General features: G+C 45.5%; 1 protein-coding gene and 1 long non-coding RNA gene across 5 annotated transcripts; one reads left to right on the forward strand and one right to left on the reverse strand.

The window, feature by feature from the left end:
• Nucleotides 1-8284, reverse strand: LOC116567795. The gene is made up of 3 exons (XR_004276334.1): nucleotides 8202-8284; nucleotides 7495-7625; nucleotides 1-307 (listed from the first exon to the last, which is right to left on the reverse strand). It is a non-coding gene; the product is annotated as an uncharacterized LOC116567795 (long non-coding RNA).
• Nucleotides 5006-27600, forward strand: LOC116567794. Of its 4 annotated transcripts, none has more exons than XM_032303113.1 (2): nucleotides 5006-8548; nucleotides 26920-27600. In XM_032303113.1, the coding sequence occupies exon 1, from the start codon at nucleotides 5295-5297 to the stop codon at nucleotides 6204-6206; it is 912 nt and encodes a 303-aa protein (XP_032159004.1). In that variant the 5' UTR covers nucleotides 5006-5294; the 3' UTR covers nucleotides 6207-8548; nucleotides 26920-27600. The 4 variants fall into 4 exon arrangements, with proteins under 4 accessions (XP_032159004.1, XP_032159008.1, XP_032159005.1 ...); XM_032303117.1 differs by having other exon boundaries at nucleotides 5006-6792; XM_032303114.1 differs by lacking the exon at nucleotides 26920-27600 and having other exon boundaries at nucleotides 5006-6792; nucleotides 7234-7513.
• Nucleotides 27601-27696: the final 96 nt, after the last annotated feature.

Consider the following 27696-nt stretch of genomic DNA (forward strand, 5'->3'; position numbering starts at 1 on the left):
CCTCTCTGATCATCATCTTGCTGCAAGTGAATGTTTAACTCAGAAAGCCAGAGCATTCAGCACTTACCCACATCAGAGTGTTGCAGTCTCAAAGCGTTATCTTACTGGAATCAGCGTCAGAAAAAAAGTGCACTGATGTCACAAAAAGGAGAATTTGCTTGTCCACATAGCTGTCCTTTATTTACCAGCAAGTATTTATTGGACTGTTACTGTGTCCCAAGCATCGTTCTAGGCTTTGAGAATCCAGCCAGGCACAGTAGGTCTTCCATACAGCTTACATTCTAGGAGCAGAAGACAGACAGTGAACCTATGTTGTAAAGGAAAAAGTATTAGGCAGGTTGGCTTTGTTTTGTTTCTCTAGCATCTTCTATGTACTCATTTGCTGAATAGAGAGAACTGTGACCAAAATTTTGTTCCTGGCACCCACAGCTTCCAGTATAATGGGGAGAACTCTGTAGTAAGTGTTGTGGTGGGAAGACATGGAGAATTCTTTAACCCAATCTCAAGAGGGCCCTAAAAAGGACAAAAAGTATATTCTTGAGCAAGTTAGTTTCTCTGAGCCTCTGGTAAAGTAAACAATGAAATTGTGAGGATTAAGTGTGAAAGTACCCAGTCTTCTGTTGAGTATATACTAGCATTACATTGAGCTCATAGTGTTAAAAATTAAACAGCAGAGCACCTGGGTGGCTCAGTTGAATATCTGACTCTTGATTTTGGCTCAGGTCATGATCTCAGGGTCATGAGATGGAGCCCCACGAAGGGCTCTGCACTCAGCCAGCAGTCCAGTAAGGAGTCTCCCTCTCTCTCTGCCCCTCCCCCGTGGTCTCTCTCTCCCTTTCTCAAATAAATAAATCTTAAAATATATAAATTAAATAGCAAGTGTCAAGTCATCAGTCAGAACAACAAGGAATACGGAACAGCTGATAACATTTGTATAGCTAATCGGTTTTCAAAGACCTTTTGAGTATATTCTGTCCTCAGATTCACAGAAAATCCTGGCGGGTGTCATGAAAAATATTGACCCTTTATTTGGGTCTTCATCTGAGCAGGGCATCTCCCCTGCTGCAGAACAGTGCAAAGCAGGACTGCAGACAGCTCAGTGCCTAGAGCTGAAGGCACCAGATGGACGTCTGAAGACCTACAAGAATGGGAGAGGCTGAATCCTGGGTAATCTTGGAACAAGGACCAAACCAATGACTTGGGCCCTGCACCAAAATGAGTAAAATAGTCCTGGCCCCAATGAACTCACAGTCTTTTCCCTTGGCGTCAGAATTCATAATGTGATCTCTTCATTTGTGGATTTCCTTTCCTAATATGCTTTACTAATTCCAGAATTAAAAGTTTGCATTTCCTGAGCTTACTCTGGCTGGATCCCAAGAGGAAGTGGCCCGCAGCCATTAAGAAGCCAGGAGGCGAACTGGGCTTGGATTAGAAATCACCTGGTGTGCTGACAATCTGTACATCGATAATTATCAAGAGAACGTTTCTAATGATTCTTGTCATTGTGATTTGTCTCTTTTCCTTTCTCATCGCCCCCCACCCCACCCTTGAAACCAAAAGAGAGGGGCCTGGGTGATTTTCCTCAGGCCCTGTTTATTTATATATATACGCTTCTCAATAGGAGAGCTTTACTTTTGATGATCAACCCTTCACCTTTTAAATTCCAAGTACCATCTTCTCCAATGCTAAGAGTGAGCAAGAACCGGCCTGCACTAGGGGTCAGTGAGCCAGGCACTTGGCAGGGCGTCTAAAATTCCACCCCTGCCCCAGCGTCTCCCTCTGTCTCTCCGATCCTTACCCCACGTGCCCAAAAGCGTTTCTGTTTCTCCTTTCAACCCCTCCTTTTGTTCCCGGCTTGGCTTTTCAACAGCCTCCCCACCTAGGTTCCTGCCACTTCCAATCCAACCTCAACACTGCTGTCAAAATGATTTCTCTAAAAAGACCAAGTGTCTCAGTGGCTTTTATAACTTCAAATAAAAGCAATAAAGATAAAACCCATCGAATCATGTCACTCCTCTGCTGAAAATTCTATAGTTTGAGGATAAAGTCCAATCTCTGCTTGACCCCCAGGAGCCCTTCTCAATCAGCAATCAGCACCTTCGTACTGCTGCAGTCTTATCTCCGGCCAGTCCTCCATGGCCGCACCCTGCTCTCCCGCCCAGCAGAATATCTGAGTACAGCAGGCCCTGATTTCCGACCGCCCTGCCTTCCTACGCGCTCGCCCTTGCCTGGTAACCCCTCTGTACTAACTCCTCGTCATCTTTTGAAACTCGGTTTGTCTCCTCTTCCAGGAGGCCCTTACTGATTCTATCCCCAGTTTTTGTGTGTGTGTGTATTTTGTTGTGTTGTGTTTTCTTTTAAGATTTTATTTATTTGAGAGAGAGCGCGCACAGGAGCAGGGAGGAGAGGGAGAAGCAGGCTCCCTGCCAAGCAGGGAACCTGAGGCGGGCTCGATCCCAGCACCCTGGGATCACGACCTGAACCAAAAGCAGACACCCAACAGACTGAGCCAACCAGGCGCCCCCCCCATTCATTTTTAATGGTCTTTAGGTGTACAGCACAGAGTATGAATCTGTGTCAAATCCCAGGTGTTGGGTACAAGTTCCAAACAGGCTGCTTACTGATTCTGAGTCCTTAAGTTATTTAACTTCTAGGCCACAGTTTGTACAACCATAAAATGGGACTGAACAGAACTTATAGTGTTGCCAAGATGGTTAAATATGGTAATGTCTATAAGACCCTTAGCATAATGCCTGAATATATGCTCAGCAGGAATTATCACTACCTCTGTCCTAGATCTTCCCACTGACAAAGAATATTTTTCAAAATGGTAAAATCACAGGGCACCTGGGTGGCTCAGTTTGAAGTATCGGACTCTTGATTTTGGCAAGGGTCATGATCTCAGGGTCGTGATATTGAGCCCCAGGTCAGGTTCTGCACTCAGCAGGGAATCTACTTGAGATTCTCTCCCTCTCTCTCTCTGCCCTCCCCCCCTTACATTTCCTCCCACTTCAAATAAATAAATCTTTCTTTAAAATGGTAAAATCAGGGCACCTGGGTGGCTCAGTCAGTTAAGCATCTGCCTCTGGCTCAGGTCATGAACCCAGGGTCGTGGGATCAAGCCCCACACTGGGCTTCCTGCTCATCGGTGAGCCTGCTTCTCCCTCTCCCTCTGCTGCTCCCCCTGCTTGTGCTCTCTCACTCACCTCTATCTCTCAATTAGAGAAAATCTTTAACAAAATTATTTTTAAAAAATGGTAAAGTTAGGGACACCTAGGTGGCTCAGTCAGTTAAAACGTTCTGCTCTTGCCCTTCGCCCAGGTCATGATATCAGGGCTGTGAGACTGAACCCCACGTCGGGCCCTGTGCTCAGCATAGAATCTGCTCCTCTCCCAGCTTGTTCTCCCTCTCTCTGTCTATATCTCTCTTTCTCTCAAATAGATAAATCTTTAAAAAATGGTAAAATCATAGCTTTCATACAGATATAAAATGTACATGTTTATATAACTCATTAAGGAGGGAACCAGTAAGATTTTGCAACTGTGGATTTATGGAGATTTCTCTACTGGACAAAACACATTTGCACTGCCATGAACAGGAGTAATTCGCATCGCCCATCAGAGGGAGAGCATCTGCACCACTGTCAGCCCTCCACAGGTTAGCTCCCATCTCCACCAAGCTGTAATGCAGCCCAGCAGAAGACAGATGCAGAGCTCCCTACAGAACCAGATAGCCCAGAACCCCAGACAACTCACAGCCTTCCACAGACAGAACACCCAGGAATCCTCTGCCCATTTGTAAAGTCTCACAATTTTGCCTTGCACCATAGTGCACAGCACTCATCAGTTTGCCTTTCTAGACACTACCAGCTAGGAGCTGCTTGAGATGAGAGGGAACCACACGCAAACTCATTGTTCCCTTTTGGTTTTAGGGGCTGGAGACGTTCCTGCAGGAGGTGACATTTCAGCCAGGTAGAAAAAGGGAAGGCCACGTTTCTCCTGGAGAAGAACATCCAAAGAGCTGTGTGGGGCCAGGGTAGAAGCAACTGGCAAGCTGGTGTTAAACACAGACTGTGGGCCAGGCTAGGAAGATAGAGGAATGAGGACTAACCTCAGCTTTCAAGAAGCACTAAGTCTGTTGTGGGAAATATGAGGAAATCAAGGCTTTCTTACAACATAGTGTGATGAGGGCCCTAAAAGTCCAGAAGCCAAACTTCAGAAAGTCAAGTGAACTACTGGCAGTGTTTCCCAAGCCCAGGTTTGATGAAAGGCCAAACACAGGAGAGCCCTGTGAGGCTCTGGGTGGCCTCAAAGAAATCAATGAAGAAGTACCTGTTCGACATCCATAGTCAGAGCCCCTCCTCTTCCAACATTGTGGCTGGACATTTGTTGCCAGATGGGTGGCCACGGAGAATTAGTGTCTGAGTTCCCTCAGATCTCTGGGAATGGAAGTCCTTATTATGGGCAGGGACAACCCTGAAGCATTCCCAAAGTCTGACTTAGGGAACCAGCTCACTTAAAGCCATCGCTGGGGCGACTGGGTGGCTCAGTGGAGTGTCTCTTGGTTTCAGCTTAGGTCATGATCTAAGGGTCCTGGGATCGAGCCCCGCATTGGGCTCCACACTCAGTGGGGACTCTGCTTGAGATTCCTTCCCTCTGCTGCTCCCAACACTGCTCACACATGCATGAACTCTCTCTCCTTCACTTTCAAATAAGTCAGTAAAATCTTTCACACAGATCACAAATAGGCAGAGAGGCAGGCAGAGGGAGAAGGAGAAGCAGGCTCCCTGCTGAGCAGAGAGCCCGATGTGAGGCTCAATCCCAGGACCCCGAGACCATTATCTGAGCCAAAAGCAGAGGCTTAACCCACTGAGCCACCCAGGTGCCCCTCAATAAAACCTTAAAAAAAAAAAAAAAAGTCATTGAAAGGAAAATGGCACTCACCTGTTGAAAGGAGGATAATCAACAAGGAAACAGGAAAATGTGTTCTCCCCTGGGATTTAAGCTCTGCGAGGCAGGGAGGCCCTGAATATGCTTATTATCTGATAGGCCTCATTTGTTGAATATATACAAAGAAAGGATGAATGAGTGAGGGCTCCAGAGAAGGATCTGTCCAGGGAGACGGATCTAGCTCCCCTGTGCAGTGCCCTCAGATGGAATCAAGCCTGGCCTCACTTAAATACTTGAAGCACCAACCAACCCCTTGGGTTTACTTTTCTCCTCACTAGAGGCTTTGGCTGCCTCTCTACTGCTAGCGGCCTAATAGGAGATGACAGACATAGCATATTGGCGGCAATGTTCCGTCTGAGTGCTGGCCATACTCTCCCTCCGAATTCTGGTATACCCCTGAGCCTCCGATGTCTGCCAGGCTCCCAGGCTCCCTTCAACCCTGGGCCACCAGCAAGGCCAAACTACTCTAGGTTCAGCAAGGCGCTGCCACCCAAGCAAGCCTCCTGCCCCATGGGCCTGGCGACACCCCCGCCACACAGACCCCCTCTATTGACTTTGCATCCATCACTGAAGTGTGTCTCCAAACACTACTGGTCTGGGGCACCTGGGTGGCTCAGTGGGTTAAAGCCTCTGCCTTCTGCTTGGGTCATAATCCCAGGGTCCTGGGATCAAGCCCTGCATCGAGCAGGGCCTTGGTGGCTGCCTCCAGTGGTGTGGAATTGCGCCCAGGACACCAGTGCAGGAAAAGACGCAGGTCTGCGTGACCCTGCCTGTCTGTCGGAAGGGAGCAGCCAAGCTCAGGAAGGCGGCCTCTGGCTCCCTTCCACCTGCGGAGTCCCAGGTGGGGGGCCGAGCGCTGGCTCACAGTGGGCATCCACGCTCTGGAAGGAGCGGTCTGGGAAATGTCGCTGTAGCCTTCTGCCTGCAAAGCACAGAAAATACGGGGGAGGGTGTCCTGGGTGCTCTTCAGCCACAAGAGGGTTACCTGCACCCCTGTTTGTGCCTGGAGAGCGCTCACCACCCCTCCCCCCCACCCTTCCACACACACCCCCCCCCCCGGGGCGGGGCACACAGCCCTTGCTGAATGAAGGTGCTTCTGGTAGAGGGTGGTGGGTGACTGGCAGCCAGGGCCAGGCCCCAGGAGATTCAGCAGCGGATAAGACAGAGCCCGACCCTAAAGAAGGGCTGACCCTCCAGGGCCCGCAGAGACTGGAATCATCAAGGAATGTGGTTGGTGTAACAGGGCGTCTGTCCTAAAAGCCTGGGCAGCACAGGGAGCTGAGAGCAGAGGGGGCGCACCTGAGCCAGTGTGGGGGGTTGGGGCACAGAATGGTAAGAGCCAGCTTTCCAGTAGTAGTAGAGTCTAATACAAGGCTGGAAGGGAAAACTACAAATTGACCACATTAAGCAGGAAGAAACAAACGGTGCCTGAGTGCGTCTGCACAACAATGCTAATTTCCACTTGAAGGGAGCATATGCATATACAAACCCCCAGAAGCTGTTTGGCAGTGACCACAAGTAGACAGCTGAGTCCACCAGTGCACAGAGTGGTGAGTCAGGATGGTGGACAAGAAATGAAGCTGGAGAGGAAAGCATGGGGATCCCAAGGGGCCTTCCACAGCTCAAAGAATCTGAGCTTTATCCTGTGGGCAGTGGCGAGCCATAGTAGGTATTTAAGCAGGGACAGGAGTCCCTGTGCTGCAGTTTGTGGAATAGGCTGGAGAGGGCTGGACTGCGGGTGAGGATGTCAGTGACGACGCTGAGGCAGTGTAGCCTGGAACTACTGCCTGCCTAGAAGAGGACAGGGAAAAGACAGAGCAGACTGCTGGGAGTTTAGGAGGAGGTGAGTGCACAGGAGGGGGTGGGAGAGGGAGCAGGGAGAAACCTGGGGTGGTTGCCAGGTTTCAGCACCACGTACACCTGGAAGGGTGGGGCCCCCACCAGCTCCTGGCACTGGATCCTGGGGTGGTACCCACCCACAGGCTTCCTGCCTCTGGACTGAGTTCACAAAAAGCCTCTTCCCTCCCGTGAACCTTATGGCCTACATGCAGTTCAATTCCACCAACATTTGTTGAGCAGCTCTCATTGGCCAGGAACCAGGGAAGCTTCTCCCTTTCTCACCTAAGGGAGTTGGAGCTGGATGACTGAGAGGCTCTGGAGCACGGATAGGGGGCTGAGGGTGGGCAGGGAGAGGCTGTGGACACAGAGCCTACATTCAGGCCTTCTCTCCTCCCCCTGTGGAGGAGGGTCTTGACCCATGACCTCTCACCCTCATGACTGAAAGGTACAAAGAACATCCAGCACAGCCTTAGACAAAGGCCCCGGGCCTCAGCCTCTGCTGGATCAGGCAGCCACCCCTGGTCCTTTCTACTTTGAGTTCTGCATTCCTTCTGCCCTGAGATACCAGATGAAAGGAGAGACCCACGTGCCTGTTCACCGCATTCACCCTGAGGACTGGTGGTCTGCCATCCCACAGATGCTCTGCTTGGAACCCAAGCATGTCCCCCCCGGGGCTGTCCACAGAAGACAGGAGCCCATTACTTACTCCTGGGCTGACGTCGGAACTTCTTACCAATTCATTCTCACAGTAGTGCAGGCCAATTAGAGGAGCCTAGAAGGGAGGCCTGCTTTTTGAAAAGGTGAGCGGCCAGGAGTCATCCCCTGGGGGGCTGGGCCCTGGAAAAGAATGCTGGTAAATAGCATTCACTGTTCCTGGAAACACTCTACATTCCTACTTTCTGAGTCTCCCTAACTCTGTAAGATCATTATTGTTGCCACTTCGCAGATGATGAAACTAAGGTTCAGTTAGGCCGAGAAGTTTGCTCATTTAGGGTCACACAGCTACTGGGGGGGCTGAACTAGACTTTTAACCAGCCCAGACCCCACACTAATGCCTTCTTCCAAGTAACTCTTAGTGACTACAGGGTAATTAAGCTTTGCTCCCTGGACCCCTGCTCTGGGCCAGGGCCTGCCAGTAGTCCTAGGAAGATGTTCTCTCACATCTTTCTCAGGTTGTTGGCCTAAACCTGTTCTTCTTCACCCCTCCCTGGCAGGGAGTCTCCCAGGCACCGTGAAGTCCTGCTTTTGTCCCAGCCTGTTTCCGGACCCTAAGGATTCCTGAGACTTGCTATTCCTTCTCTGGTTCCGGCTCCAAGAAGCCTCAGGACTTCCTCATCCTCTGGCTCTGGGACACTGTCCAGGGCGTCAGCCTACTGGCCTGAGCCTCCCACCCTGGGTTTAATTTCCACTAACCCTAATGCTCTCCAAATCCCCGGCTGAGACGCCAGACCCAAGTACAGCCTGTAGAGCTTATTCATGTGCAGTAGAAGCCCAGTGCCCGTGGTGGGAGAGGGGAGAAGCCTCTAGGCCCCTGGCAGCTGTGTCCTGTGGAGGGGAAGAAAAATAATTTCTCCTATACCCTTCTGAATTCGTGACTGAGGCCCCTGTAATAAAAAACAGATTAACATGAGAAAAACAAACAGAAGTTTATTTGTAGGTGTACCTCCTGTATATATCTGAGATAAGAGAAAAAGTCATTCGTCCCAGGGGGCCTAAGCCAGTAGCTTCAGCGACTTCAGCTAAAGACAAAAGAACAAAAGGTGAGGATGGTGGGGGGAGGTCTGTATGGGAGGTTACCTGGAAAAGCAGGGTAAACAAGGGGAAAGCTTCTTAGGCAGATTTAAATCACTGCTGTCCCCATTGGGTAAGCGTCTCTGGTGACTGAGGGTCACCTTCTCTTCCTACTACGGAGAGTGAGACACCCTTACAAAAGAGTATTTTCCTTTGCAAATATAAGTTTCCCTTTCAAAAGGGTAACTTCTACTGTTTTCCTTATTTGGTAAAATAACCAGCTCAAAATAAGCCTTATGACCAAGAGGCAAATTTGGGGGTGACATATTCCGCCATCCTTCTCACTCCCCCTTCCAAACCCGGGCTCCCTGCCACGGCCCGAGGCAGCTTTCAGGAGGAAAAAAGAATGTTCTGGTCCAAGTGAGACCAGTGGTGTTTCTTAGGTCACAAGACCTCTGCTGGACTATGCCCCTGGACACATCTTAGTGGCACCAGGTCCCTGAGCGGCAGGAGCCGACAGCCGCGGGAGATCAAAGACTTTGCGGGGCGATGAGAAGACCAGGGCGGGGCGGGTTGCAGGCCCCTAGGGAAGCTCTCCCTCTCCATCCCGCGGCGCCGAGCAAAGGGGACGCCGAGCACCTTCCGCCAGCCGCGGGCATGAGAGCAGAGGCTGCGCTCTCGGCGGTCAGACCCTCCGCGGACTCGGACGGGAGGAGTCGCCCAGGCCACTTGGGCGGCTCCTCGCTTCAGATTCCGCTCCTCGAGGCCGCCCCCGGCAGGCCGGAACTGCCCCGCCCCACGCCCCCGCCCACCCTCCACGCCATCCCAGGGGAAACCTCCACACCCACACCCCTACCTACAGCTCACACCCCGAGAAACAAACATTCCCCTCCCCCACGCAGGCAGCCCCGACACATGCGCACCAACTCCTCAGGCCTGGAAGCTGGTGCCCAGAGTCCAGTTGCCAGGGGGACCTTACACTGACCTTCTTCAAGGGTGACCCCACGAGGGACCCGGAGAGGGCATCGGTCTGGGGTCAGACAGGACTCTCTCCCTCCCCGACTGCCCGCTGCCCCTCACCTCGCAGAAGGCCCCCGGTACCCCTCGAGTCCAGAGCCGCAGGCTGGACGCGGCGGCGCGGGGCGCCCTCGTGTGGCCGGAGGCGGCGCTGCACTCCCCGCCGCCGTCGTGCTCCCGCGCCCCGGAGCTGCTGGCTGAGGAGCTGCCCACTCAGGGTCCCCGCTGCGTCCCCGCTGCGCCCCCGCCCGCGGTCACTGCTCCCCCGGGCTGGCGCCCAAGCTACAGGCCCTCCTCCTTTCACCTCCGAAGATTTTCTCCCTGAATCTTCCAAGTAAATATTCCTGCATATCAAAAGACAATGTAACAAAATGGTAGTTATAAAACAATACAGTGATTATCCGGGTGCCTGCCACCTGGGAAGAGAGCTGAATCATCACTTAGTAAGTTGCAGCTTCCTTTGTGTTCCTCTTACTGACCCTAATTTCATGGTTTCTCTTGCTTTTTGTTTCCATTTTTTTTTTATTGTGACCAAAATACATATAAAATGTGATGTACGGCTCTGAAGTATTAAATACGTTTAGAAGGCTGCACAGGCATCACCACCATCCATCTCCAGAACTTCTTTCCCTCTTGGGAGACTGAAACCCTGTACCAATTACATAACAACTCCCCATTCTCCCCTCCCCCCGCCGTGGGCAGCCACCATTGTATTTTCTGTCTCTGTGCATTTGATGAAGTATTTTAGGTCAGTGAAATCACGCAGTTTGTGTCTGTTGGTGACTGTATCACTTAGCATAATTATCTTTAAGGTTCATCCATGCTGGAGCCTGTGTCAGAACATCCTTCCTTTTTAAGGCTGAATAATATTCCATTGTGTGTGTACTACATTATACATTTTGCTTATCCATTTGTCCACCCATGGAGACTTGGGCTGCTTCTGCATTTTAGCTATTACGAATAATGTTTCTATGAACACGCAGATACAAATATTTCTTTGAAACTATGCTTTCGATTTTTCTGGGTATATACCCAGAAGCAGAATAGTTGGGTCATACTGTAATTATATATATATATATATATATATATATATATATATATATATATATTTTTTTTTTTTTTAAGATTTTATTTATTTGACAAAGAGACACAGTGAGAGGGAGAACAAGCAGGGGGACTGGGAGAGGAAGAAGCAGGCTCCCCACTGAGCAGGGAGGCATGCTGGGCTGGATCCCAGGACCCCAAGATCATGACCTGAGTGGAAAGCAGACACTTAATCCTCTGAGCCACCCAGGTGCCCCTCATTTTTTAAAGTAACCTCTATGCCCTGCGTGAGACTTGAACTCACTACCCCAAGATCAAGAGTGCCAGCCAGGTGCGCCAAGGGTTCTAACTTCACATCCTCTCCAACTCCGGTTGTTTTGGTTTTTGTGTCTGTTTTTTGTCTTTATAATAATCATCCTAATGGGTGTGAGTGGTCTCTCATTGCCGTTTTGGTTTACATTTCCCTCATGATGAGTGATGTTGAGCATCTCTTAATATGTTTATTGATCATCTGTATGTCTTCTTTAGAGAAATGCCAATTCAAGTCCTTTGCCCATTTTTGAATCAGCTTATTTATCATAGAGTTTTATGAGTTCTCTGTATATTCTGGGTAGCATTCCTTTTTCTATTATATAATTTGTAAATATTTTCTCCCATTCTGTGGGCTGCCTTTTTACTCCGTGGAGAGTATCTTTATTTTTTTTTTTTTCCTAAGATTTTATTTATTTGAGAGAGAGTGAAATTGAGAGAGATTACAGAAGGAGAAGAAGAAGCAGACTCCCCACTGGGCAGAGACCCCCCCCCCCCCCACACACACCCCAGCCCCATGCAGGGCTCCATCCTAGGACCCTGAGATCATAACCTGAGCGGAAGACAGATGCTTATCAGACTGAGCCACCCAGGAGCCCTGAAAGTATCTTTTTTAAAAAAAAATTTTATTTATTTATTTGAAAGACAGAGATCACAAGTAGTCAGAGAGGCAAGCAGAGAGAGAGGAGGAAGCAGGCTCCCTGCTGAGCAGAGAGCCTGACGTGGGGCTCGATCCCAAGACCCTGACATCATGACCCGAGCTGAAGGAATAGGCTTTAACGAACTGAGCCACCCAGGCACCCCTGAAAGTATCTTTTTATGCACAAAATTTAAAAACTTCCATGAAGTCAAATTTGTCTTTTTTTTCTTACTTGTGCCTTCAATGTTGTGAAATTTTGTCCTGTGTCTTCTTCTAAGAGTTTTATTGTTTCATTTCTTACATTTAGGTCTTTTATGCATTTTGAGTTAATTTTTGTATGTGGTGTTAGGCAGAGGTCCGACTACATTACATTCTTTCACATGTGGACATCCAGTTTTCCCAGCACCGTTCCTTGAAAAGACTGTCCTTTCCCCCACTAAATGGTTCTGGCAGCCTTTTACAAATTGTTTCACCATCTTTGTGAGTGTTTTTATCTGGGGTGTCTATTCTACTCCATTTGTCTATATGTCTGTCTTTTTGTCAGTACTACTGTTCTGACTGTTGTAGCTTTGTAGTAAGTTTTAAAGTCAGGAAGTATAACTCCTCTAGTTTTGTTCTTTTCCAAGATTGTTTTGGCTGTTGAGGGTCCCTTGGATTCCATGTGAATTTGGAGATGGATTTTTCTGTTACAGCAAAAAAACAAAAAACAAAAAACATTGGGATTTTGCCAGGGATTGCATTGCATCTACTTATTGCTTTGAGTACTATTGACATTACATTTTATGTATTTATGTATTTTAGAGGGACAGAGAATCTCATGCAGACTTGGCTCTGAGCACAGAGCCTGATGCCAGGCTCGATCTCACGACCCTGAGATCACAACCTGAGCTGAAACCAAGAGTCAGATGTTTAACAGCCATGCAGATGCTCCATGTGGACCTTTTAACAGTATTAAGTCTTCTAATCCATAAATATGGGGCATGTTTCTATTTATTTATGCCTTTAATTTCTTTTAGAAATGTGTTATAGTTTTCATTGTATAAATCCTTCATCTTCTTGGTTCTTAAGGATTTTATTCTTTTTGATGCAGTTGTAAATGAAATTGTTTTCATAATTTCTTCTTTAGATTGGTTATTGTTAGTGTAGAGAAACACAGCTAATTTTTGTGTGTTGACTTGGTAATCTGCCACTTTGCTGAATTCATTACTTCTAATCAGTGTCTGTGCATGTGTGTGTGTCTAGAATCTTAAGGGCTTTCTATATATAAGATGATATCATGCGCAAACAGAGATAATTTTACTTCTTCCTTTCCAACTTGGACGTCTTTTATTTATTTATTTTCCTTGACTAATTGCTCTGGCTGGAAATCTCCAGTGCTATGTTGAATAGAAGTGACGAAAGCAGACATCCTTGCGTTGTTCCTGTCTTAAAGGAAAAGCATTTAGTCTTCTATCATTATGATGTTCATTGTGGATTTTTTATATGTGGCTTTTTAATGTTGATTTGGTTTCTTTCTATTCCTGGTTTTTTAGTGTGTGTGTATGTTTAAACGTGAAAGCATTTCAAATTTTGTCAAGTGTATCAATTGAGATTATTGTGTGTTTTTTTCCTTACATTCTGTTAATCTGATATATTCCTCTGACTGATTTTTCTTATGTTTAACTATTCTTTCATTCCAGGAATAAAATCCACTTGGTCATGGTGTATAATTCTTTGAGCATGCTGTTGAATTTGGTTTGCTTGTATTTTGTTGAGGATTTTTACATCAATGTTCAGAAGGAATATCAGTCTATAGTTTTCTTTTCTTTTTAAAGATTTTATTTATTTATTCGACAGACAGAGATCAGAAGCAGGCAGAGAGGCAGGCAGAGAGAGAGGAGGAAGCAGGCTCCCTGCTGAGCAGAGAGCCTGATGCGGGGCTTGATCCCATGACCCTGGGATCATGACCTGAGCCGAAGGCAAGACATTAACCCACTGAGCCACCCAGGCACCCCATATAGTTTTTATTTTCTTGTAGTGTTTTTTTTCTGGCATTGGTACAGGGTAATACTGGTCTCACAGAGAGAGTTAGGAAGTGTTCCTTCCACTTAAAGTTTTTGGAAAAGTTTGAGAAGTGTTACTGTGTGTGTGTGTGTGTGTGTGTGTGTGTACATACATAAAGACAAATCTTAATGTTGATAGAATTCACCAGTGAAGCCATCTTGTCCAGGGATTTTGTCAGATTTTTTTTTTTTTTAAGATTTTATTTATTTGGCAGAGAGAGACACGGCGAAAGAGGGAACACAGGCAAGGGGAGTGGCAGAGGGAGAAGCAGGCTCCCTGACAAGCAGGGAGCCCGATGTGGGGCTCGATCCCAGGACCCTGGAATCACAACCTGAGCTGAAGGCAGAGGCTTTAACCCAATGAGCCACCCAAACACCCCCTACTTATGTGAAGGTTTTTATTGTTACATCTTCTTGCTATATTGAAACTTTCATAAATGTATAATGTTCTTTTTTGTCTCTTAAAAACTTCTTTGATTTAAAGTCTATTTTGTATGACATTCTATAGCCATTCCTGATCTCTTTGAATACCTCTTTCATGGACTATCTTTTTCCACTCTTTCAATTTCAATCTACTCGTGTCTTTGGCTCTTGAGTCTCTTGGTAGGTAGCATATGGACATGTGCTTTTCTCCATTCTGTGGATCTAGGTCATTGATTGCCAAATTTAATATATTTATTTATTAAAAAATTTTTTTTTTATTTTTTATAAACATATAATATATTTTTATCACCAGGGGTACAGGTCTGTGAATCGCCAGGTTTACACACTTTACAGCACTCACCAAAGCACATACCCTCCCCAATGTCCATAACCCCACCCCCCTAATATATTTATATTTAATGTAATTACTGATGAGAGACTTCTGTCATTGTGTTATTTGTTTTCTATATGCCTTATATCTTTGTTTGTCCCTCATTTCCTGCATTACTGTGTTTAATTGATTTTTTTTAAAGAAGTATTTATTTATTTTGAGGGAGAGAGAGAGTGCATCAATCAGCTGGGGGAGGGGTAGAGGGAGAGAATCTCCATCAGACTCCCCACTAAATGTGGAGTCTGCCTCAGGGGTCAATCTTATGACCCTGAGATCATGACCTGAGCCAAAATCAAGAGTTAGACATTCAACCAACTGAGCTACCCAGGTACCCCAAGTTGATCTTTTTCTAGTGAATGCTTAAATTTCCTTCTCATTTCCTTCCATGTATATTCTACAGCTGTTTTCTTTGTGGTTGCCATGGGGATTACATTTAACACCCTAAAGTTAATGACACTCTAATTTGAATTATTGCCAGCTTAACTTTAATAACATAAAAACTCTGCCTCTTTATAATAACTACATCCCTACTCCTTTTAGTTCTTGGTGTCCCCAAACTACATTTTTATGCATTGTGTGACCCAAAACCTAAACTAATGTTTTTTTAATGCATTACTCTTTCAAATTATATAGAAAACAAGATTTGGAGTTACAAACCAAAAAACAATACCAACTTTTATGCTAGTAATTGTTTTTTTTTCTTCTTTATATAGTCTCTTAAATCATGTAGAAACAAAAAGTGTAGTTGTAAACCATTGTTACAATAAAACTAGCTTTCATAAGTGCCTATGGGCAATTTACCTTCATTGAAATCTTTATTTCTCCATATAGCTTCAAGTTACTGTTTATTGTCCTTTCATTTTACCTTACAGCATTTCTTTAGCATTTCTTGCAGGCAGCATTAGTGGTAATGAACTCTTCCAGCTTTTATCTGGGAATGTTTTTTTTAAATATTTTGTTTATTTAGAGAGCGGGGGAGGGGCAACCAACTGAGCCACCCAGGCATCCCTATCTGGGAATGTCTTAATTTCTCCCTCACTTTTGAAGGACAGTTTTGCGAGGTGTAGGATTCCTGGTTGACAGTTCTTTTTTCCTTTTGGCACTTCTTATACATTGGCCCACTGCCTCTGGCCTCCAAAGTTTTTGACTAGAAAGCCGCTCTATTAAGGATATCTTGTACACAATAATTTGCTCCTCACTGCTTTCAAGATTCTTCTTGTCTTTGTCCTTGAAAGTTTGATTATAATATGTCTCAGTGTGGTTCTCTTTGAGGTTATCTTGCTTGGAGTTTACTGAACCTCTTGGATGTATTAATGTCTTTCATTAAATTTGGGAATTCTTCTGCCATTATTTCCTCAAATAATGTCTCACCACTTTCTATTCTCCTTCTGGGACTCCCATGAGTTCTCCCATCTTATTTCTTTCTGCTCCTCAGACTCCATACTCTCCATTATCCTAGCTTCAAGTTCGTAATTCTTCAATCCTTTCTTCTGCCTGCTAAAGTCAGCCTTTGAATCTCTCTAGTGAATTTTTGATTTCAGTTTTTTTTTTAAGATTTTATTTTATTTATTTGACAGAGAGAGAAATCACAAGTAGGCAGAGAGGCAGGCAGAGAGGGAGATGCAGGCTCCCTGCTGAGCAGAGAGCCCGATGTGGGGCTTGATCCCAGGACCCTGAGATCATGACCTGAGCCGAAGGCAGAGGCTTAATCCACTGAGCCACCCAGGCACCCCCTTTTTTTTTTTTTAAGATTTTATTTTTAAGTAATCTCCACACCCAACATGGGGCTCAAATTCACAACCCCAAGATCAAGAGTTGCACATTCCACCAACTGAGCCAGCCAGGTGCCCCATTTCATTTATACTTTTAAGCCCCAGGATTTCTTTTTGGTTTCTTTTTAAGGTCTCTATCACATTTCTCTATCTATTTCTATTGAAGGTCTCTTTCACATTTCTCAACATATTTATTTAATTCTCTGAGGCAAAATTTTTTTAAAGATTTATTAGAGAGAGAGAAAGAGAGAAAGCATGAGCCGAGGGAGGGGAAGAGAGAGAGGGAGAAGAGAATCTCCAGCAGACTCCCTGCTGAGCGTGGAACCCAACATTGGGCTCCATCTCACAAAGATGAGATCATTACCTGAGCTGAAATCAAGAGGAAGACGTTTAACTGACTGAGCCACCCAGGTGCCCCAAGACATTTGTTTTGAAGTCTTTGCCTAGCATAAATGTATCTGTCATCAGGTCTTTCTCAGGAACAGTTTCTGTCATTTTTTCCTTTGAGTGGGTCATACATTCCTGTTTCTTTGTATGCCTTTTGATTTGTTGTTGTTGTTGTTGTTGAAAACTGGACATTTTAATCTAGTAATGTGGTAGCTCTGGAAATCAGATTCTTCTCTTTCATTGGGATTGTTATTTATTGTTATCATTATTATTTGGATTGGTGTAGGATGTCTCGTGCCAAGGAGTTACCTGAGGTATAAATTTAAAGTCTTCTCAGAGGTCTTTTCTGAGACTTCCCTGGGTGTGCATAGTCACTTTCTGATACCCCCCATATATGCAGTTGTTTCTGAACGTCCCAGTTTTATTTTTTTAAAGGTTTATTTATTTATTTGAGAGAGAGAGAGGGAGTGAGCGAGCATGGTGTTGGGGAGGGGCAAAGAGAGGGTGGGGAGAGAGGAATTTAAGCAGACTCTGCACTGAGTAGGTCCTGACAGGGAGCTCAGTCTCACGACCCTGAAATGATGACTCGAGCAGAAACCAAGAGTCAGACACTTAACCATCCGAGCCACCCAGGCATCCCTGAGCTTTTTAGAAATATGTTTGATGCAGTCTTCTGATTTGTTCAATAATGCCAGAAGTATTTACTGTTTGTCCTGCTTGATACCTGTCAAGATGTTTGAAAGGATTTAATAACTCCATGATTAGAAATTTGGCCAATTAGAGGCTGGTATTCAGAGTCTGGTAGGAATTTTTTTTTAGATCTCCTCCTCTTAGCTAAATGCACTCAGAGGGAAAAGCCCTTGTAAAAGGATGTATGGGAGATCAAACTATGATGTTGTTTAAATTACAGCCCAATTCCTAGAGGAATTGAAAGCAGTTCTCCTTATAGGAAGCCAGTCTGGTTTTCTGGAGGGTAAGAGGTGGGGGGGGGGGGGGCCCAGTGGGATTTCCCAGAGTTAAGAAAGTGAAGAACTTGAGCTACAGAAGATACGGAAAGAAATCTAACCTGAATTTCCCTTATCTGACTTATCTTGGCTTCCTGGAAGCACCATTAACTCATCCTCCAAGGAGATTTCCTGTGAGTTCAGCTGCCATGGAGACAAACTGACCATTTCCATTAGCATCAAACAGCCTAATAGAAACTTCCATATTTCTCACTGAAGCCCTAATAACCCCGCTTTTGTTAAGTTTATATATATATATATATATATATATAAAATTTTATTTCTGGGAGCTCCTGTGCACATATAAAAAACCTTATCTTTTCTCCTATTAATCTGGATATTGTCAGGTAATTTACAAGTCCTGAACCACTGGACCCAAGCTGGAGGAGGAAGAATTTTCCTCACCTCAGAAAGAGTTTCCTTTCCTATGTGAAAGAAAATAGAGCAGCTTCAAAATACAGCCAATCCCAGGGCTCCAGAACTGTGGGTGAAACTGTCTTGGATCTTCCAATCCAGCTAACAGCTGAGTGTAGTCACATTAAAGCCCAGTCAATGCACAGAATTTTAAGAAAAAATAAATATCTGTTGTTTCAAACCTCTAAGTTTTGGGGTGGCCTATTACATAGCATTAAATAGCTAATAAATTCATAGTCCCACTTCCTATACACACACTGTACTTACCTCCTTCTGTTTCCTGTTTGAAATGCCCCATCATTGCTCTGTTTTCTAAGATTTTTTTGCTTGACCACACTTTAGTCAGGCTACTGAGCCTTCTCCTAGGCCCATCTGTACATGTGCTTATAAAATCCAGTTTTAGCAAGAGCCCTACAAAGGCAAGTTCCTCATCCTCCCCCCTCCCCTGGGTGATGTCTGAGCACTGTAGCCCGTCTTCAGCAAGGATCCTGTTAGGTCTGTTTAGCCAGAAGCCCCCTCACCTTTAATGTTTCCAATTAGTAATTTTGTTTCCTCCTTTGTTGACATCCTCCCCATCCAGGGATCTCTACCTTGTTCTTCGGCTGTAAATTTAGTCTTTTCAGAGGTCTTGCCTATCCTGTTTTCAGAGTGGAGTCCTATGTTTTTCCCCCATGCAAATACCCACTGCAGTGGTCCCCATTTCTCTGATAATGGTCTGGAATGAAATCTGCCCCACCATGCTTTAAACAATTGTCATTGCAGAATTTTTTCTTTGACAATTCACACCTATACCTCAAAGCCCAGATCGAAGAACCCCACCTCTGGTCAGCAATCCCTGACTCCTCCCATCAGAAGAGCTATCATCTGTTCCCTGATTTCATCTTTTTTTTTTTTTTTTAAAGATTTTATTTATTTATTTGACAGAGAGAAATCACAAGTAGACTGAGAGGCAGGCAGAGAGGGAGAGAGAGGGGTAAGCAGGCTCCCTGACGAGCAGAGAGCCCGATGCGGGACTCGATCCCAGGACCCTGAGATCATGACCTGAGCGAAGGCAGCGGCTTAACCCACTGAGCCACCCAGGCGCCCCCCTGATTTCATCTTTACCCCCCTTATCATGTCAGTGCCCTTCTGCAGGTGTTCATGGGTTGTCTGATTTCATTGCTGGATGGTGGACTCCTTCAGGGTGGAGTCTCTGTTCATTCCTGAGCTCCTTCTATGGGCCTGGCCCAGTTCTAGTCATTGCCTATACAGTAACAAACAATGGATAAGTCCCTGACCCCCATGGAATGACATTTTCCTTTGGGAAGACAGGTAGTAGATACATAAATAATATAATAATATAATATTATAATATAAGAAATAATCAGATGGGACCAAGTGCTCTGCTAAGCCTTAAAACAGAGTGATGTTATTTCAAATGACTAAGTAGATTCTTAAATTGGATGCTTAGAGGAAGCATCTCTGGGGAGGTGACATTTAAGCTGAAATCCAAAAGTCAGAGAAATGGCTGGGTGCACATTTGGAGTAAGAGCATTCCAAGCAAAGTGAACAGCTAGAGCCAAGGGATGGAAAGAAGTAAGGGGAAACGAATACCTTAAACTTATACAATGTTATATTTCAAATATATTTCAATTAAAAAAAAAAAGCAGTTAAGGGGAATGTGGAAGACAAGGGAATTGGCCCTAAAGCTAATGAAGTGTAAGCCTCCAGGGACCCTCATAGATGTCCCCAAAGCTCTGTATTGACTTTTCATTTTATCTTATTTTTTCCAATCTTTCTCCCCCATTGTCCACAGCTTATATAAGCTTCAGGTTTTCCCACCCTCCCTGCCCCAAACCTGGGTCTTCTCCTGGGCCGGAGCATAGAGGAAGCTAGAAGTAGAGGATGTGTTCAGAGATGAATGATGGGACCGGGCCTGAGTACTTGGTGAGCAAGGAAGCCTAAAGAGTTTGGATTTTATTCTAAGTATAATTGGGATGCATTAAAGAACTTATAACTGAAGTGAGATACAACTGAGTGAAATTTTCCAAATTTGATTCTGGCCGTTCTGCAGAAATGGATCATAGCGAAGCAAGAGGGCAAGCAAGGAGAACTGTAGAGGCTACTGGGAAGGATGATGGGGGCTTGGAAGCATTGAAAATAAGGGAGGGGCGCCTGGGTGGCTCAGTGGGTTAAGCCTCTGCCTTCAGCTCAGGTCATGCTCCCAGGGTCCTGGGATGGAGCCCCGCATCGGGCTCTCTGCTCAGCGGGGAGCCTGCTTCCCGCCCCGCTCCCCACCTCCCTGCCTGCCTCTCTGCCTACTTGTGATCCCTTCTGTCAAATAAATAAATAAATAATAATAATGAAAAAGAAAATAATGGAAAGTGGTCAGAAGCAAAAGGAAAACCTATGTCCATACAAAACCTTTTACATGAATGCTTTTCTAAGGACTATATTTGTAATTTCACAACTGGAAACAACCCACATCTCCCTCAACTGGGAAATGGATAAACAAGTTGTGATATACCCATTCAATGCTTTACTGCTTAGCACTGAATCCTCACACAAGGTGTGCTTGGTGATAGAGTAACGTGTTCTCCTTTCAGGGGGAATCTGCGTTTTTATAGAGAGAAACACATCTGTGAAGTGAAACAGGACTTTTTTGATAGGAAATGGGAAGATTTCTTGAAATCTCCCACTTGGTGGTTTGCCAGCTGCCTAAGATGACTGTGAGTGGTAAGGCTTTCTCCCTCCCCCTGGGAGCCGGCGCCTGGCAGCCGTCTTAGAGCCAAGAGGCAGCTGAGTAAAGCAAAGATTAAGGAAAGAAGATTGCAGCTGAGAGAGCTGCTAACCAGAGAAAGTGAATCCATCTCTTAGCTCTGAGATCAGAACGGAACTGCCTGGAGCTGAGAGGGAAGGGAACCCACGGTGGAAGCACTTGGGCGGCCTGGGCTGATGAAGGGATGGGAGGAGGCAGCGGAAGCCCTTATTCCTTAAGAATTCGGATGAGAAACCATTTAAGCGTTCAGCTGGGCTTGGACATAAAGGAGATGTGTGCGTCTTGGGATCACTCTGCCCATATCCATTTTCGGTCCAGGCAGGGGAGAATACAGGGAAGTCCAGAATGGAGCTAACATGGTCTTTCCTTTCAAAATCTAATCTAAGATTGGATTCTCATGGTACTGTACCTGGACTGGGAAACTCCAGAGATCTGGGAAATAGGAGAAGAGGATTTGGGGCCATGAGTGATGGGGAGCCTACCCTAGGCAATTCAATTGTCTGGGGAGCTGCCGATCAGGGCCAGTACTACCTTGAGGCAAGGAGGCACAGGATTTAAGGAGACGCTCACTCAAGATCATACAAATGTAGAGTTGGTTTCTGCGGGTGAGTGGCTCCTTCAGTTTTGTGCTCAGGGTGGCTCACTTGCATCACTATAGCCCCAACCCTGATCACTACAACAACTCATTTTTTATTCTAATCACATCCCAAAAATGAACCGAAGAGGATACACTGGACTACAGGGCTGGACTGCTGAGTCTGGGACACTGCTCCCTTTGGCCTGTGCTCTCAAACATCAGTTGGGTCTGCCCTGGAAGCAAGCGAAACTCTCTCTGCTCCTCAAGCAGAAAGACCCATATTCACTCAATCCTGACAACTCACCCTTGAAATTTCCCCGGGCTCTCCTGCTGTCCACCAGGACCACAGCTCCTCAGACGTGATTTATGGACAGGTCAGCCATCTCTATAATGAGCTGAACCTTCCCAAACCTCCGGTTGTCCACAGCTTCCTGGGTAGGACGGAATGCTTGGTGGTTTGAGCCCCTCTCCCAGCTATGTTCCCATAGATCCCTCCACTCTCATGGCTCCTTTTATGACCTCAAGAGACTGGGAAGTTTTTAAATGCTAGCAGTTGTGGACTGGAGAAGACCATGTGAGTCTTTCAGCAGAGCCAGTGTCAGGCTAGGGACAGGACCCAGAAGTCCCAGATCCGAAAGCCGGGCTCTGGCCATTCCTTCTGTGACCTTGTCCTGTAGCGCACAGGTACTCCCCCGCACCCCCCGCCCCAGTATGGGGTGGCACCTCCATTTGGCGCTTCTCTCGGAACTTAGTTTGTGCTCCACTCCAGCCTGTGCGACAAGATGGGGAAACCTGAACCCAACGCTGGATTAGATGAGAGGCCCGGCGACCATTTACACTGAAATGCATTTTTAGCTCTGAATTATTCATGACAGGTGATTAGAGTGGAACAACTGTCATGATTTATTAATGGTTGATTACCCATCATGCGTACTAATACACCTGTCAGCCAGAAGGATTTTAGCTGCACGGGACAAGTCTAATGTGGCCAAGGGGTACTACCCAACTGTACTTTGATTTTTGAAAAACGTGTCCCAGGGTCTCATCATGAGAGCCTTTCAACCACCATTTGGTGAGGAAGGGAGGGCCACAGTCGTACTCCAGGAGCAACCAGGCTGTTTTCCTCCAGCAGATGTTGATTTCTGACACCTACATTGGATCTTGACCTTTTCGTAGTTTGTCATCATGGACAATATTAACCTACTGTTAAGGAAATTAGGAAACTATTAAACATGTATTTTGAGAGTAATATAATACAAAACCAGGCGCCTGGGTGGCTCAGTCGTTGGGCTTCTGCCTTCGGCTCAGGTCATGATCCCAGGGTCCTGGGATCGAGGCCCACATCGGGCTCCCTGCTTAGCAGGAGGCCTGCTTCTCCCTCTCCCACTTCCCCTGCTTGTCTTCCCCTCTCCCTGTGTCTCTCTCTATCAAATAAATAAAATATTAAAAAAAAAAATACAAAACCTACTCTATTCTGCATTTTTTTTTTCATTCATTAATTTCTGGCTCTTCAGGCCTATTTTGTATCCACTTGAGCTGTTCCCGCCTGAGGTGAGCTTACCTATCTCACCCTAGCTTAATTAGCATTGGGCACTTTCATTAAACGTTTTTTCTAAGTTTTTTATAATTAAGAGACATTTTCTTTTCTTTTTCTTTTTTAAGATTTTATTTATTTATTTGAGAGAGAAAGAGAGATCACAAGGAGGCAGAGGGGCAGAGGGAGAGGGAGAAGCAGGCTCCCTGCCAAGCAGGGAGCCTGACACTGGACTTGATTCCAGGACCCCGAGATCATGACCTGAGCAGAAGGCAGAGGCTTAACCAACTGAGCCACCCAGGCACCCCTGCTTTCTTTCTTTCTTTCATTAAATGCCATCCATCACACGCAAAGAAAAAAAATTCTTGAAGAGTAACATTTGCACTTCCATCTGTGTATAGTATTTTCTTCTTTTGTTTTCTGTTTGTAAGTTGTGTCTTCCTACTCACTGCCTTTTTACTGAGGGCCTATTTTATTATTTTTAAAGTTTGATTTATTTATTTATAAGGATTCATTTGTTTATTTAAGAGAGGGAGAGTGTAGGGCATGAGTGGGGGGAGGGGCAGAGGGAGAGAAACTTCAGTCCACTCCCCGCTGAGAGTGGAGCCTGCTGACAGCCCGTCTCATCTCACCCGTCATGACATCGCCGCCTGAGCCAAAAGCAAGAGTCAGACAGCTCTGAGCCACCCAGGCCACCACTTATTTATTTATTTTTAAGAGGCTCCATGCCCCACGTGGGGCTTGAACTCAGAACTCTACGATAAAGAGTCACATGCTCTAGTGGCTGAGCCAGCCAGGTGCCCTGAGGGCCTATTGTAATCATAACTCTAAGTCAGATGTGCATGTAGCATAGATTTTTAACCCTTTGGGACCTCTTAATAATAAAAGTATTATTTCAGGGACGCCTGGGTGGCTCAGTTGGTTAAGCTCAGGTCATGATCCCAGCGTCCTGGGATCGAGCCCCACATCGGGCTCCTTGCTTGGCAGGGAGCCTGCTTCTCCCTCTGTACTTGATCTTAGCCAAAAGGCCGAGAAGCCATCTGCTTCTCCCTCTGCCTCTGCCTGCCACTCTGTCTGCCTGTGCTCCCTCTCGCTTCTCTCTCTATGACAAATAAATAAATAAAATCTTGAAAAAAAAAAGTATTATTTCATATGCTTTCCCCAAAAGGCCCTTCCTTTTTATGTCTTCCACTTGTATAGGACTCTAAGCCTGTATATCTATCTCCTATGGAAATAGCATATATGTAATATATAACCCCATGTAAATAATATGTTATCAATAACAGCTATCAGCTGAGCCCTTATTCTGTGCCAGACAGCAGGTTATTGATGTACATCTCCTTCAGCCTTTTAAATAATTCACTTTATGAAATAAGAAACCGTCTCTGAAAAGTTTAATTCACCCATGACTCTTTCTAATACTCCTTTAATTACTTGTTTCCTTTAATTACTTTTTTTGTCAAGGTTTTTTTCTGCATTTGACCTGGTCATATGATTCCTATACTCTGTGAAGGTGGTAAGTTACACTGATTTTTAAGATAATTTGATTTTTTAAAAAATATTTTATTTATTTATGACAGTGAGAGAGAGAGAAAGATCACAAGTAGGCAGAGAGAGGGGGAAACAGGGAGCTTTTCTCTGCTCAGCAGGGAGCCTGATGCAGGGCTTGATCCCAGAACCCTGAGATCATGACCCGAGCCAAAGACAGAGACCCCACCTACTGAGCCACCCTTGGCGCCCCAACAATTTGATTTTTTATATTAATATTTTAAAAAGATTTATAGTGAATATGAATATGATAGAAAAGGAAATTACAAAATAAAGTTAGAAGTCTATTATGATTTAATCAGCCTAATGGGCAATGCTGCAGAAGGAAGTATATAACAAAATTTTAATGACTTATCGAAAACAAAATTTAAATTCTTTGATGTAGTTTAGTGGGGGCTCTTCTCCATCCAGTGATTCATGGTATTCTTTTTTTTTTTCAAGATTTTATTTATTTGACAGAGAGATTGATCACAAGTAGACAGAACAGAGAGCAGAGAGAGGGGGGGAAGCAGGCTCCCTGCTGAGCAGAGAGCCCGATGTGGGGCTTGATCCCAGAACCCTGAGATCATGAACCAAGCCGAAGGCAGAGGCTTAACCCACTGAGCCACCCAGGCGTCCCCTATTGTACTTTCAATCTTTCTCTTATTCTTTCTTCCTTCCTGATGCTGAAGATTTCTCCTTTCATCATTTTCTTTCGGTTTAGAGAATTCCGTTAGCCATTCTTTTACGGTAGGTCTGCTGGGCAATTTCTCTTAATTTTCCTTCCTCTGGGAATATCTTTTTTTTTTAATGATTTTATTTATTTATTTGATGGAGAGAGACACAGTGAGAGAGGGAACACAAGCAGGGGGAGTGGGACAGGGAGGAGCAGGCTTCCCGCCAAGCAGGGAGCCCAGTGTGGGGCTCAATGTGGAGCTTGATCCCCTGACCCTGGGATCATGACCTGAGCTGAAGGCTCAGCTCACGCTTGACGACTGAGCCACCCAAGTGCCCCTTCTCTGGGAATGTCTTCAGTTCTTCTTCATTCCTGAAGGATATGTTTGTTTGCTAGATATAGGCCACCGGGGTGACTGACAGTTCTATTCTTCCAGCATTTGGAAAATACTATACCACTTCCTTCTGGCCTCCATAGGTTTTAATGAGAAAATCTTTTGTTATCCAAGTTATTTATTCCCTAGGGATGATGCATCTTTTCTGTTTTTGCTCCTTTTAAGATTTTTGTCTTTGTTTTTAGTTTTCAGAAGTTTGACTGTGATGTATCATGTATGGATTTCTTTGGGGTTATATTATTCAAGATGCGCTCAGTTTCTTGAATTTGTAAGTTTATGCCTTTTGAAAGATTTTCAGGAAATTTAGGAAGAGTTTCAGCCATTACATCTCTGAATACTTTTTCATCTTTGCCCTCTTTCTTGTTTTTTCCAACACTCCAGTGACACAATTATTTGATCTTTCGTTATAGCTCTACAAGTTCCTGATTCTGTGTTCATTTTTTCCCCCCTCCATTTTCTCTTTTGCTTAAACTGGGCAATTTCTATTCTGTTATCTTCAAGTTAAAGGATTCTTTCTCTGCCCACTCAATTCTGTTGTTAAGCTCATCCATTAAATTTTTACTTTGGTTATTGTATTTTTAAGTTCTAATATTCCATTTGCTCTTACTTGTCTTCAATCTCCTTACTGAGACTTTCTATGTTTGGATTGGTTTCAGGCATGTTCGTAATTGCTCCCCGAAATGTCATGATGGCTGCTTAAAAACTCTCTGTCGGGGGCGGGGGGGTGCGCCTGGGTGGCTCAGTTAAGCATCCGCCTTTGGCTGGGGTCGTGATCCCAGGGTCCTGTGATGGAGTCCCACATTAGGTTTTCTGCTCCATGGGGAGCCTGCTTCCCCCTCTGCCTCTCTCTTTTTCATTCTCTCTGTCTTTCATAAATAAATAAAATCTTAAAAAGGTGAATTTTATTGTATGTAAATTATGTACCAATTTTTAAATGTTTAGTGAGAAGTTGGAGATCTGACAATAAGACTTTTCCCGTTCAAAGTTTTTCTTGCATCCTAAGTCCCCTACTTCTAGTCTAAGGCCATTAACAAAAGGTCATATCTGCCTCCAAGTTTGTTCCTGAGTGCTCTCTACAGGTATTAAGGAGCCGATCCCTGCCATCTTCTCTGGACTCACCCTTCCTTTGTTTGCAGGACTGAATTCGAGTTCAGTCTGTTCTCACAGGAAAAGCTTTGGGGATAGCTTCCAAAAGATCTTGTGCAATATCTCCCGGTTTTCAAACCCCTCTGTTTTTCTATACACGTTCCGGTCACTTAGGTTACCCTCAGGGTCTTCTCGCTCTGCCTTTCCCATCCGGTAATTTTGCATGTGGAGTGCATACGAACACACTCGAACCAACTGATACAGATCTGGTGTCTTGGATTATATGTTCCTGGAACACTTCTAAATTCCTTGGTAAATTCTGTGTACTTTCTCTAGGCTCTGGAAAGTCCTTGGCGGTGATTCTCACTGTGTTTGTAATTCATCCCTTAACTTTCGTTTTGTAAGATTCGCCAAGAGAAGAGGCCAAACAGAATCCAGATGGAGCTTTTCCCAAAGCTTCTGGGCGGCAAGTGGATGGAAGTGGTGGGGAGAGTGGACGAAGAGATGCTGCGGTTTGCCTCTGAGCCCCTCTTCTCCAGAACTGCCATGCTCCTTTGCCCAGCTGCAGAATGAGCTCAAGGCTGACAGATGACAAGGATGTCCCTCTCTGGGATTTGCCCTCGGCTGAAGACGGCTACCTCTCCTGATGACAACGTCCCTCTTGGGGGCAGCCTGCACCACCGCTGGAAGAGTATAAAGCCCCACTAGCCTCATTCTGGGACGTTTCCAACAGTCGGACTCCAGAGTTCACCAAGGGGTTAGCTGAGGCCTTTGGAGTGCTCTGCAGTTCGGCTTCCCCGCTGCCCAGCACTGTCCTTTCCACTTCCCACAGGCATTGTCCCTGAGAGAGTACTCCCCAGTAAACTCCCTGCGCGCAGATGTCCATCTCGGGGTCCGCTGTTCCGAGGAAGCGAACCCAGAAAGAGGCAAACATGAACTTGGAATGGGGAGGAGGACATTAGGCACCATTAACACACTGACCTTCCTGTTTATCGCATTGCTCCCACCTGTTGGTTTTCCTTCCCCTCAAGGACTCTGCAGGCCTCATCTGGGAGAACGATAAAGAACAAAAACTCGTGCTTGCTATGTGTGGTGCGCTAATCCAAGTTCTTCAGATAAAATCACTCGCTACTCACCACGACCCTCCTAGTTCGTTACTGCTATTGTTGCGCGGAAAGGACA

Source organism: Mustela erminea, chromosome 10 (genome assembly GCF_009829155.1).
Source record: "Mustela erminea isolate mMusErm1 chromosome 10, mMusErm1.Pri, whole genome shotgun sequence".
NCBI lineage: Eukaryota > Metazoa > Chordata > Mammalia > Carnivora > Mustelidae > Mustela > Mustela erminea.

What these genes read in the sequence shown, in the direction of transcription:
- LOC116567794 (XM_032303113.1), top strand. Translation starts at nt 5,295, where the DNA reads ATGTTCCGTCTGAGTGCTGGCCATACTCTCCCTCCGAATTCTGGTATA.